General features: G+C 50.4%; 2 protein-coding genes across 2 annotated transcripts in view; one reads left to right on the top strand and one right to left on the bottom strand.

The window, feature by feature from the left end:
- AIP (AHR interacting HSP90 co-chaperone) overlaps positions 1–13,853 on the top strand; it is a 340,731-nt gene that overhangs the window by 235,606 nt on the left and 91,272 nt on the right. The gene's annotated exons all lie outside the window — the stretch shown is intronic.
- Positions 1–13,853, bottom strand: part of LOC116822190 (uncharacterized) — a 63,069-nt gene that overhangs the window by 16,369 nt on the left and 32,847 nt on the right. The window contains 3 exon segments of the mRNA XM_075064703.1: positions 617–652; positions 1,151–1,267; positions 1,377–1,506. Coding sequence (XP_074920804.1) covers positions 617–652; positions 1,151–1,267; positions 1,377–1,506 — 283 coding nt within the window.

Here is a 13,853-nt window from a genome sequence, read left to right as displayed (position 1 = left end):
AGGATGAAATTCTATAAGACCATATGCCAAGCATAGGAATAATCAATTACACAAAGACAGAATGGGAAATGACTGCCTAGAAAGGAATACAGCAGAGAACCATCTGGGGTTATAGTGAATCACAAACTAACCATGAGTCAACAGTGGAATAGTTTTTTGAAGGAAAAAAGGCAAATATTATTCTGGGATGGTATTAGCAGGAGTGTTGCAAGCAAGATGAGAGAAGTAATTCTTCCACTCTAGTCAGCACTGGTAAAGCCTCAGCTGGATTACTGTGTCCAGTTCTGGACACCACACTTCAGAAAGGATATGGACAAACCAGAGAGGATCAGTGGAGAGCAACAAGAGTGATTAAAGATCTAAAAAACATGACCCATGAGGAAAAAATTGAGTTTGTTTAGTCTGGAGAAGAGAAGACTGGGGTTGGGGGTGACCTGATAACAGTTTTCGAGACTATAAAATGCTGTTACCAACAGGAAGGTGATAAATTGTTCTCCTTATCCACTGAGGCCAGGACAAGAAGTAATGGGATTATATTGCAGCAAGGGAGATTTAGGTTAGATATTAGGAAAAACTTCCAAACTCTGAGAGTAGTTAAGAACTGGAAAAAAATTACCTGGGGAGGTTGTGGAATCTCCATCATCAGAGGTTTCTAAGAACAGTTTAGACAGACACCTGTCAGGGATGGACTAGATAATACTTAGTCCTGCCTCAGTGCAGGGGACTGGACTAGATGATCTACCAAGGTCCCTTCCAGTTCTACATGTCTATGATTTCTAGGATTCATAGATATAAAAGCCAGACAGGTGCATTGTGCCCATCCAGCCTGGCTTCCTGCCTGTCCCAGCCAGAGAATCTCCCCCAGTCATTCCTGCCTCAGGCCCAGTAACTGCTGGCTGAGTTAGAGCAGGGCTTTTAGAAAGAGATGCCGTGTCTCCACTGACAGTGATGGAGAATCCAACCTGTCCCTACGGGAGCTCTCCCAATGGTTCATTCCCCTCCCAGGTAAACCGTGGCCCCTAATTCCCAGCCTCCATTTGTCCCCTTCAGTTCCCAGCCAATGGATCTTGCTCTACCTTTGCCTTCTACATTAAGGAGCCCTCCACTAGCAGGTGAGTAAATCAGAAGGGGCTGGTTTATTATGACTCACCTGAGGAGGGGCTCTCAGGCCCAGAGCTTTGCCTGGATTTCTCTGCATCCCAGATCCAAAGCTCTGCCTCCCCTAATTCGATCCGGTAGATTAAGTCCGGTGTGGAACCTGAATAGCCTGTTCAGAGAGAAAGAATCAGTTTTATTACTAAAGTTTTTGGAGCAGGGACTCGTTTTTTTAAATGTTGGTGCAACCCAGCACAACAAGGCGCCGATCTCATCCTTACCCAGGGAAATGAGGGCCTGGTAATTCTTCAGCATCTGGTCCCGGTACAGCTGCTTCTCTGGCTGGGATAGGAGCTCCCACTGCTCCCGGGTGAAATACAGAGCGACGTCCTCAAACGCCACCTGGAGCTGCTGGCACAAGCGTTACACACTCAGCACCTTCCGCTCCAGCCCCCAGCCCGGAGTCTTAGCAGGGGACGCGGTTTCTAGGGGAGCGACTCCCAGGGAACCCCCCGCCCAGCACCTGTGACCCGTCCCAGGGAGACTCCCCCCGCACAGCTCCCCCAGGGACCCGGGGCCCTGCTGGCCGGGACAGGAGTCGCCCTCGGCTCCCCACGGGGCTCCCCGCGGGGCGCTGGGAAGAGCCCGAATCCCAGGGCAGGGAACAGGCTCCTCTTCCCGCCTCCGCCCCAGGCCTGTGCTCAGCCCCGCTCCGCCCCGGCTCAGGCTCCTGGAACCCCTTTCACGTAAGTTGGAACCCTGTTATAAAATCCCTCCTCCTCTTCTTCTTCTGGCCCAGTAACCCTCAGCTTCTCCTCCTAAGATCATAGTGCCAGGGCCCCTAATAATTTTGTTACAAACTCTGCTGGACCCTCGAACAAAATAGGCTGCCCCTTTTCCTCAGAGTTTGCTGACTTTCTATCCGCGAAGGTTGCGAAGTTCGGGAGACATTAAATTCCCTTTGAATACGGTCACATTTTATATTAGGTGGAATGATAGGTAATAAAAAATATAACTTAATACTATATGATTTCTCACGAACACACGATACAAGGAGAAATCTGACAACTGAAAATTTAAGAAATCCCACATTGAAAAGTACCACCTTAAACCTTCCACTCTCATTCAATTTCACGTCTACAAGGCTCCACAGTTTTCAACTTCCCCCAAGACCAGGAGTGTTACATCCGCCCCTAGAATATCACCCCTCTTTAATCGCCATTCTTTCCTGACTAGAGCATCTGTGCTCCAGTGTCATCCCCAGCCCTGGCAACACGTCATACACACCTACCTACCCCTTGGCCTTGTGAATAACCTTCTTGGTCTTGGGTTCCAGGTCAGAGTGCCAAGAATTATACTAGAACTTCTGGCTGCCCCACCGAAGTCTCTGACTGGAGAGGAGCTGCTTTAACCTGGACAGCTCGGGAGGGGTATGGTGATCCTCCCAGACAATGGGCATCACTTTGTCACATAAGTAACACTTCCGTGGGCCCAGTCTCCTCCGCCCCCTCCTTCTTCCCAGGAACAAACCGAGGATCCCCTTTTACTCCAGGCTCCTGCCCTTCCCGGCCTGGGCCCCGCACTGCGAGGGGACGGGAGCCGGCAACGGAGTACAGCATGTACCAGTAACTGCTTCCGCAGCTGCTGCTACTGGGGATTTCTCCCCTGCTGCAGCCCTCACCTCCTCCGAGCAGACCGTCAAAGAAGCGCTCAGGAGCGAAGAGCTCGATCCACGGAGGATAAAATTCCTGCCCGTTACTTTGTATCCAGTTTTGTTAAATAAAATCCCCGTTAGGAACCTGTCCCGTGCGCTGGCACTGGGCAGCGGATTGTCTGGCGCAGCTCCGGCCAGTCCCTGCCCCCTGTCCCCCGCCCTGCGCAGATGCTCCCAGCCTGGCAGGCCGGGACCTCCAGGGGGGCCGGAAAGGTCCCGCGCTTGGGGCTTCCCGGCTGGCGAGCCATCGACGCAGGCGCTGGGGCTGGAAGTCGCTGCGCCGGCGGGATGGTAAGCGGGCCGGGGCGCGATGCCGGAAGCCGAAGCCCAGGCGATGGTGCAGCCGGGGCACCGGCGTCAGGTAGGAGGCGTTCGGGGCGGACTCCCGGCGGGCAGGCTGCGCCGTCCCGGCTGGGGGCCGAGCCGCGAGGGGGCCGGGAACCGGGTCCCTCCAGCTGCTAGACCCGCGTGGTCTCAGGTGCGCAGCGCGCCGCAGTGCCCGCGACAACGCGGAGCCGTTGCCGTCCCGGACCAGACGGGAGCTGAGCCGGCGCGGAGAGCGGCTGTCACGGCCTGGGCGAACGGGGGGAGGACCTGTTCCTGGGCTCCGGCAATTATACCGGATCTTGTAGCGGACACGCCGGCCGGCCCGAGCCCCGCGGGTACGGAGCGGGGAGACAGCGCGGCGGAGGCGGGGAGGCTGCCGCCTGGATTCGCTCTTCCAGCGAGCCGTGGGTCCTGCCGGCCAGCAGGGGCCCCGGGTCCCGGGGGAGTCTCCCTGGGTCACAGGTGCTGGGGCGGGGGTGTTGCTGGGAGAGCCTGGTTCGGGTTCCTTTGCACCCGGGTGTATCCCCAATAACCACACCGGAGTGGAGAAGGGGGGGGGGGCTAGTATTACTTTATTTGAGCTTCAATAAGGGTGCATGGAGATGCAATCTCAAATGCATGCACGACATTACTATCCGTTGCTATGTCTTATATAACCTTATTTGTTTTACAGAGATGGTGTCACAGGTGCTTTACATATTCATCATTTACAATTCATTAAACTACCGGATCTTTTAAATTAAACTTAATCCTTAACCCATACTGACTGACCCCCCCTTTGATTCGATTACCTCCTGTACCACAAACAAAGAACAAAGGATAATGATCACTATGTATTATGCTAAGCTACGGCAGGCCTAAAAGAATGTAAACTTCTAGACCCCAGACGCCAATATGCTAGAGTTTACTGTGGAGCTTTTCTCCCCCCCCCCCAACAGGGGGGCCCCTGGGGGTCGCTCCCCTAGAAACGCGCCAGTCCCCTGCAATAAGACTCCGGGCTGGGGGCTGGAGCGGGAAGGTGCTGATGTGTGTGTAACGCTTGTTGCCAGCACTCCAGGTGGCGTTTGAGGACGTCGCTCTGTAGTTTCACTCCCGGGAGCGGGGAGCTCCTATCCAAGCCAGGAGGAAGCAGCTGTTACCGGACCAGATGCTGAAGAATGAACCGGCCCCTCATTCCCTTGGGTAAGGGATGAGATCGGCGCCTTGTTTGGCTGGGTTGCCACAACATTAAAAAATAATCGAGTCCCTGCGTCACAATTAAAACTTTAGCTAATAAAGACATGATTCTTGTCTCTTGAACAGGCTATCAGGTCCACATCCGCTTAATCCTATTCCGGATCGAATTAGGGGAGGGACAAAGAGCATTTGGATACATGGGATATGCAGAGAATCCAGGCAAAGCTCTGGCCTGAGAGCCCCTCTAGGCGTGAGTCATAAATAAACCAGCCCTCTGATTTACTCACCTGCTAGTGGGGGCCCTTAATGTAAAGGCAAAAGTGTAGAGCAAGATCCAGTTGGCGGGATACTGGTGAAGGGACAAATGGATGGCTGAGGGAATTTTAGGGGCCACGGTTACCTGCGGAGGGGAATGAACCATTGGGAGTAAGAGCTCCCGTAGGACAGGTTGGATTCTCCATCACTGTCAGTGGATAAACGGCATCTCTTTCTAAAAAAGGGCCCTGCTCTAACTCAGGCCAGCAGTTACTGGGCCTGAGGCAGGAATGACTGGGGGAGAATTTCTCTGGTTGGAAGGCAGCGAAGCCAGGCTGGATGGCACAATGCACCTTGTCTGGCTTTTATTATCTATGAATCTAGAAATCATAGACATGTAGAACTGGAATGGACCTTGGTAGATCATCTAGTCCAGTCCCCTGCACTGAGGGCAGGGACTAAGTATTATCTAGTCCATTCCCTGAAGGTTGTCTGTCTAAACTGTTCTTAGAAACCTCTGATGATGGAGATTCCACACCCTCCCCAGGTAATTTTTTTCCAGTTCTAATACTCTCAGAGTTTTGGAAGTTTTTTCCTAAATATCTAACCTAAAATCTCCCTTGCTGCAATATAATCCCATTACTTCTTGTCCTGGCCTCAGTGGATAAGGAGAACAATTTTATCACCTTCCTGTTGGTACAGCATTTTATAGTCTCGAAAACTGTTTATTCAGGTCACCCCAACCCCAGGTCTTCTCTTCTTTCCAGGACTATAACAAACTCAATTTTTTTCCTCATGGGTTTTCATGTTTTTTAATCTTTAATCACTCTTGTTTGCTCTCCACTGATCCTCTCTGGGTTTGTCCATATCCTTTTGAAGTGTTCGTGTCCAGAACTGGACACAGTTATCCAGCTGAGGCTTTTACCAGTGCGCTGACTAGACGTGGAGAATTACTTCTCTCATCTTGCTTGCCAAACACTCCTTGCTAATACCATCCCAGAATAATATTTGCCTTTTTTACTTCAAAAAACTATTCCACTGTTGACTATGGTTAGTTTGTAGGAATTCACTATAACCCCAGATGGTTCTCTGCTTATTCCTTTCTAGGCAGTCCATTTCCCATTCTGTCTTTGTGTAATTGATTATTTCCTATGCTTGGCATATGGTCTTATAGAATTTTCATCCTTTTAAATTCCAACCATTTCCCCAGTTAAGATCATTTTTGAATTTCTAATCCTCTCTCTATGTGTGCTTGCAATCCCTCCAGCTTAAATTGTCCGTTAACTTGATGTGTTTCTCTATGCCATTTACCAAATCCTTTATGAAGCTGTCTGAATAGAAACTGGACCCAGGACATTTCTGTGGCTCTCTTCTCGATTACCCTTGCCAGGCTACATTTGCTGAACCATAACAAGTACTCTGAGTGTGTGGTTTTCAGCTAGTTGTCTGCACCAACCTTATAATAGGCTTGCCTAAGCTATGTTTTCTCTGTTTGTTTTTTTATGACAAGGTCATGTAAGACAGTATCAAAAGCCTTACTAAAGGTCAAGATGTGACATCTGCTGCTTCTGTCCTATCTACAAGGCTTGTTCCCTAGTCACAAAAGGATGTTAGGTTCGTTTGAATAATATTTGTTCCTGATAATCCATGCTGACTGTTACTTTAATTAATACTTTTTACTCCTGGGTGAGATTTTGCATGACTTTTGCCTGCAGAAAACGGCTCCCCCGCCAGAATTTCTCTGCCTCCCTGCAGAAAACACCAGGAAGCAACGTGTGGGGGCGGGAACATGAACCAGGTGCAGTTTTATTGGGGGGGATTGCTCCCTTCCAACAGTAGTGAGGCATGAGCGGTTTGGGGGGGTGGGTTGTAGTGGATTGAAGACGATGACACAGTCCACTCAGGGTTGTTGTGATGTAACGAAAAAACATTTGTAATTTTTTTGCAACCCAATCAGTGACACTGCTTAAAAGCTGGAAGGGTAAATGGCCTGCTTTCTCCATCATCATGACAGGAGGGTGGGCGGCAAAATCTGAGAGTGGCACTGAACCCCGCAGCTAGGTCTCAATACCTGGGTGAGGTGTTGGGTTCCAACCCATGTCGGACAGCGCGCCACCATTGCAGGGTGAGGCACCAATCCAAGAAATAGTCACGGCACAAAATGGGAAATCGCTCCATCCTGACATTTTTCCATCCTTGACAAACCTGTAGCCTTTAACCATGGCTAACACTGGGATTGCCTCTGCTCTCTCCAGCAGGGCACGAGATCCCGGGGGGAACGAGGACATGTCTGAATTGTGGGGAAGAGCACAGCAGGAATGCAGAATCCCACATCCCACAGAAGGATCCATGGACAGGATGCAGTCATCCCTGGGGTAGACATCCACCAGAAACTGGGACCTATCTACACACAGACACTTCCCATGGGCAGCGCCCCCACCGCTCCATCAATTTGCGCAAGAGATTCAGCAATCCCTCCGCACCTGACCCAGCACCAGTGCGTGCCATACACGGGAGATGCTGATCGCTGTGCTGACTGTGGCAGGAGCTTCAAGAAGTCCTCAATCCTGAGAATACACCAGCTTTGTACACACCAGGGAGAGGCCATACTTGCTGCGCACTGATGTTTGGCAAGGGCTTTGCACGGAGCCTCAAAACCTAAGAATACACCAGCGCACGCACATCCGGGGGAGCGGCACATCACGTGGCTTGACGTGCGGCAAGAGCTTTGCGGACAGCTCTAACCTTGAGGAAGACACGGCGCAATGCAACCACCAGGGAACAGCCGTACAGCTGTGCTGACTGCGGCAAGACTTTGCACGGAAACTCAAGCCTGAGAACCACACCCAGCGCATGGCACACGGGGAACAGCCGTTACTGCTGTGCTGATTTGCGGCAAGGTTCTTGCACGGAACTCAAGCTGAGAACACATTCAGCGCACACACACTGCGGAGCGTTCCTACCACTGTGCTGACTGTGGTAAGGGGTGTTCAGCAGTGGCAAGATGCTGACCCGTCCCAGCTATGACTCTGGGTGAGAGCGGCCTCATAGCGCTGTGCTGACTGCGGCGAAGGGCTTTGCAGACGCTTCACACCTTGAGAACACACCAGCGCATATCACAACAGCAGGGAGCGCCGCATCGCTGGCTGACTGTGGCAAGGCTTTGCACAGATTGCACATTGTGAAGAGTCCACCAGCGCACACACACCGGGGAAGCCAGGGCCCCGCCATCTCTGTGCTGACTTGCGGGCAAAGGGCTTTGCCACAGGATTGCACACCCTGAAGGCCAACCAGCGCATGCACGACCGGGGAGCGGCCTGCCAGCCACTGTGCTGACTGCAAGCAAGGGCTTTGCAGAGAGCTCAAAGGTGAGAAGACAACAGCGCGCACATACTGGGGAGCGGCCGTACCACTGGCGTCTGACTGCATGCGCAAGGGCTTTGAAGAAGAGCTCACACCTGAGAAGACACCAGCGCACGCACACTGGGCGAGCGCCGCACCACTGTGTGACTGTGAAAGGGCTTTGTACAGATTGCACACTTTGAGAGCACAAAAAACCAAGGGGCGGCACAACACACTGGAGAAACGCCGCACCGCTTGTGCTAACTGCGGAAAAGCGGCTTTGTACAAAGATTTCACAACCTGACGAGTACATCAACGCACACATACCCGGGGCGGCCTCACTTTGTTGTGCTGACTGGGCAAGGGCTGTCCAGATTTCACACCTGAGAGACATCAGTTCACGCACACTGGGGTAGCTGGCCCCATCACTGTGCTGACTGCGGCAAGCGGTCTTTGCACAGATTTCACACCTGAGAAGACACCAGTGCACACACCAGGGAGTGCCATGCCACCGTGACAGTTCTGGGAAGAACTTAGCAGAACGAGTGCACTGACCAAGCAGAGGTTGCATGCACACTGGGGAGAGGCCAGTCTGATGCCTGACTACAGCTAATGAGCTTTTGCATGGCCTCTTTGATATCACATTGCGCATTCACAGCTGAGAGTGGCAGTGCAGCTGTGTTGCTGGAGCAAGTAGTTGCTTAGATTTGCCAAACCTCACCTGCACCAAGTCACTCAACCAATGCCTTCTGCCAATGCCAGGGCTGGAGGGGCTCTGGCACCCAGTGGGCCTGGACAGCACCAGCAGATGGATATCAGGTTAGTTGGTCCTTGTCCCTACTGGTGCCCCAGCAGAGACTGTGTGGGGCAAGGAGATGGAGACTTGGTTCAGAGCTATGGGGAAGATACAGACCAGTTGGGAGGGAATTTAGGATGCGGCATGGACACAGCCCTACTCCTTAGGGAGCTCTCTCCGCCATTGTAGGGTGGGATCAGCTTAGGCGGCGTCGCTCTCTCTCTGTCCAAACTCACTTCACGCATCTGGCTGGGATGCAGCCAGGACACACACGACCCCTCCCATCTAGATGGGACTCCAGCCGGGAACTTCCCCCCACACCGTCCTCGGTTCCAACCAGCAGGTGACTCTTGCGTAACATCTAGTCGTGGGATTGCAGTCCCTGGCCAGTTCTACACTGCGACTTTTAAATCTGTTTAATGCCGATATACTGATTTAACGTGTATCCAGTTCACACGACGTTCGTCATTAATATCGAGCTTAAACGGCTCCTTAAATCGAATTTCGGAACTCCTCCCAAACCAGAGGCACAGTAGCGCTAAATTCGTGGAAGCGATAACTCGGATTAGGCGTTTGTCGTGGACGGAAATCGACGTTATTGGCCTCGGGCGCATCCCAGAGTGCAAAGGCACACTGTCCGCTCTGCGACAGCAACTACCGGATGCAGGCGGCAGGTTTAAACAGGAAAAAGTACCCGCGACTTTTGAATTTAACATTTCTGCTTGTCCCAGCTGGGCCTCTGATCAGCCTACGGCTGGCAGATGCAGTTCTGAAATCGAAAAGAGCTCCAGCAAGACCGTACGGGGACAGAATACCTAGGTCTGCTGATCGCTGCTTATGGGTGAGACAAAATCTGTTGTATTCCAGCTCGGTTACAGAACCACGAAATGCCAAAGCGTTTTGAATAAAAACTCCAGGATACACAGCGCTGCGTGACAAGCGTAACGGAAGCCAGAGACTCAAATGACGCTCATGAGGGGAGGAGGGCGGGGTCCGCCACACGATTGCGAGCGTACTTGAGGACTCCAGCTTATCCCACAGGTCACAGCAGTCTCTGAAAATTATTTTGCATTCTTGGCTTAGCTCCCAATGTCTGTAGGTTCAAACACAGTCTTTGGCGTGGTTCAGGGAACAGCTCCTTCAGTTTATCCCCCCCACCACCACGTGACAAAAAAAGGGAAAAGATTGACCTGTGCTATGGCGTTTGCCTCAATCACTCCCGAAAACAAGGCGCCAAAGTGTTGTCTGCTGACTTCACTAGAAGGGAGGGGTGAGGCTAGTACCCAGCACCCCCCGGGGAGAATGTTTCTGACCCATCAGGCACTGTGCTTCTCAACACGGAAGTGGGAACTATGGGATAGCGATGGGAACAGCTACCCACAGCTGTCACCAGCTCTGAAATCGATGGGTAGCTTTGGACCATGGACGCAAACAAATCGATTTCGGGATCCCATTGGTGGACGCGCTAACGATTGTATATAAGATTCTGTATATGTAATATCGGTTTAAGCTAATTCGAAATAATCGTGCAGTGTATAAAGAAAAGTACCCATAGTCTCAGACGGAGTGGGGAGTTGGGGCAGGACAGCCAGTGTGTGTGGACTGAAAGGAGACTCAGAACAGCTCATGGCCGTCTACTTTGATAGAAATATGACGAAGAAGAACCACGCTACTAATGTGTAACACAGGTCTGTCTAGCAGGTGTTATCTCTTGCTATTAAAGAAGTGATGCGTTCACCATTGCGACGATGTGGAGAAGCCAGTATAAAGTGTTAATCTTTAAGGTGAACAATTAAAGTGTTCCAAGGCCTAACTGACCATAGACGGCCGGACTTGAATGGTGTGACTAATGCTTCTGTATTCCCCATTTGTAGTTTACTCTGTGTTTAGAAATATAATTTTGTTTGCTTAAATCACTTCTACCCCTACTTGCGACACCCTTTTTTATCCCCATAACGCCATGAGATTGAATCAAAATGGACTGCTTGCTTGCTGCCTGGGCGTCCACCCAGATCCAGGTTGAATGCTACGCAGTTACTCTACTAGTTCAGCTGTCACGACAGCTACATAATCGGATTTCTTTTTGGATGCACTAATCCCAATGTTAGTGTAATCACTCTCCATCCTACCTTCCTTTTTATATATATATAGAGACCCACCTGTATTATATATAAGGCAGGTCTGCTTAAATTCTTCCCTGGCAGCTAATCTGGGTGAGTGGCGGACAGACTGCAAGAGCAAAACTGCTATTTACATGAGCACACCCTTACTCTGCTTAACGATAGCCAGGCCAGACAGAGCAGTGTGTTTCTCAAAGTGATCACTTTGGCTAGTTGGGTTGGGGGTGGTTACAAATTCGATCTCACTATGATTATGAGGGGTAGTGAAATGCTTGGTTACCAGTGTTTGGCATTATATGAATAAAGGGTAGCAGAAGTTAAAGTTATACTTACACTTGTCCCAAATGAAGGGCATCACCCTCATTGCTGAAAGGACCTTCATCAAGCCAGGCGGCTCAAATGCCAGAGCCCATAGAAGTAAGAGGGGTGGGATAGGTGTCCTAGCCAGGAGAATGGCATTTCCTCCAAAAGTCCTTCCTGACTGATTTAACTTGGTTTCCATCCACTCTTTCAAAGAAAGAGCTAAATAGGGTTTAGCTTGATATGCTCAAGCAGAGCTGAAATCAGTTGTGGTAGATTTGTGTTCTGCCCAGGCCTCTTAAGAGTTCTAAAAAGTTACTGAGAGACTCATGCGCAGAGGTCACAGCAGAGAGGCTAGTTAGCCACAGAAGGTGACTGGATAATCACTGGTGATGCAGTGGCTGGTGGATGGCCACTGGAGAGGAACCAGACCCTGGCAGGGCAGTCAGTGCAAAGGAGCAGCAGCTTGGCAGGGCAGCCAGGTGGGCCACCAGAGAGAGGCCAGCAGGGCCCTAGATGAGAGGGGCAGCAAGCTAGTGTTCCAAGCAGGCAGAGCAAGAAGTGCCTCCTTATTCTACCCAGGGCAGGAGGTGAAACTCTACAGATGCACTTCTGAACTCTAGAATCTTGCAACTACAAGGGCCAGCACTTGAAGTGGGGTGCATGAGAAAAGGGGACAGGCACTTAAAGGACTTTTGCTGTTGCTGGACTTAAGAACCTGAGGGGGAAAGGCATGCCAACTTATTGGGGATGGGCTTTTACTCAAGGTTTATGTTTTATGAACCCTGTTTGCAGTGTCTTCCCAAATTAACACCAAGTCAACTCTCTCCTTTTTATTTAAAAGTTTCTTATCTACAGTCAGACTCTGTGCTGTGAGGGAAGTCCTGCCTTCAGAGGCACCCAGGGCATTGTTTAATTTTCCTTAGGTTACTGGTGTGGCAGTCAATCTGGTTCTAAGTTGCAGCAATGGAAAGAACCCCTAGATGTGAACCTGGCCCTGGTTGTTGCTTGGCCTCCACCTGGCAGAGTGGTTACAATACATTGACAAAAATGGACTCACTCCTCATCTATAGACTGGTACATTCATTTTTCGAATACCTGCTCTCTCTTTTTACCCTCATTATAAAATAAATCTAAAATCCACATTGGGCATTTGCAGCTTTCCATTCCCTAACTAATTTTCCCAATGACTAAAATGTTTTGACTTCCATTTCAGGTTTTCCTGTCTTTCAACTCCTGCATGTTGGAGTTTCTTAACATTTAATGCCGTGTTTGTAAACGGGACATGATTCACCACCTGGTCCTTCCTGCTGGCCAAATCACTGGGAAATTAGCTCTCAGCCCTTCAGTCCACCTTTCAGATAATTGTCACGCCTGCCATCACTGCTGTCTCCACTCTTTTGGACTCGCATTGCTCCTCCGAACTGCAGCGTCCCATCTTAGGACGGTCCTTCCAGCCTTGCCCCCCCCCAGTATCTCTCTTCTCTGTGGGACCAGCAGTCCTTAGTTCCCACCGCTTGCCTCAATGGCCAGCTGCAGTCCAAAGTTTCAGCCCCTTGTCCTCAAGGGCAAAAGTACAGTCTGGATATTGGCAATTCTCCTCATTGGCAAGTGGGGGCGCAAAGGGGGGAACCCAGGCCTGTCCTGCTACTCTGGGGACCCAACCCTGGGACCCTATAGCCAGCAGCCATCCTACTGCCCTCTCCAATCTACTTGCCTATTTTCCCTGGGCCTCTCCCCTGCAGCCCTAGATCTCTTCAGTCCTGGTTTAGCAAGAACCCCAGCCTTGGCAGTGTCAGCAGCTCCACACACCTGCTGCCCTCTGCCCAGCCACTTCTCTATCTGTTGCACCTCTTCAGGCACCCAGTCCCCCACCCTTAGCCTTCCCAGAGAGAGACTACCCTCTCTTCTGTTTGAACAGTTCTTTATATATGCCCTCACAGCCTGATAAAAAAGAAACTGGCTGCTCCGGCAAGCCTTCCCTATTGGTGGGCTCATAAGCCTTTTCCTGATTAGTGGGTTTCTGCCACAGCCTCACCTGGTGGCAACCACCCCACCACAGTGCTATATAGTTTCACCTATCGATTTCCCAACAAGCCTCATATGCTGAGCACTTTCATCGTTTGCAGTTCCTATTAACTTTGGCCCAGAAAGTTAGGGCCGGTAGTTGCATTTGTAGTGTAGGCTGGCATTTCACTAAAGCTATCTGTAGTGCACAGGTGGTGGAATAAATGCACCTGCTCGCAATTTGTAGTGCCTGGGCTTGTATATAAATACAATTTTTGAAGTTCTGATTTTGATGCTAACCCAAAGTTGGCAGCCAAGTCCAGTAACTTGGTCTGATTAAAGCCCTGTTAGGCCACAAGCAGTGTTTCTCATTATCTGCTCACCAGCAAGACTTCTCTAAGAGGTTAATCCTCCCTGCGGACATTGATCTTGAACATAGATTTTATGACCATATTCTAAAGTAATTTAGTATCAAATATTAACACTAAGAATTTGAACCTTGTAAACAATATCTATGTGTGTATCACATACAGATACAGTTTGTCACATTCCTTTGCAAACTTTTTTCTGTAAAGACCAGTTCTTTGGTTTTTTAGCATTGTGAGAACATGAAGCCCACGTTATTTCCCCAAGTCAGAGGTTCTCTCCTAAACACATTGATTCCTCTTCTTCTTGCCACCTCAGATATTCCTTCTCTAACGCACAGACACAATCAAACCGT

The sequence above is a fragment of the Chelonoidis abingdonii genome, chromosome 4 (genome assembly GCF_003597395.2).
Source record: "Chelonoidis abingdonii isolate Lonesome George chromosome 4, CheloAbing_2.0, whole genome shotgun sequence".
NCBI lineage: Eukaryota > Metazoa > Chordata > Testudines > Testudinidae > Chelonoidis > Chelonoidis abingdonii.
The sequence above is the reverse complement of the archived record's forward strand: the minus strand, read 5'-3'. Positions and strand labels throughout refer to the sequence as shown.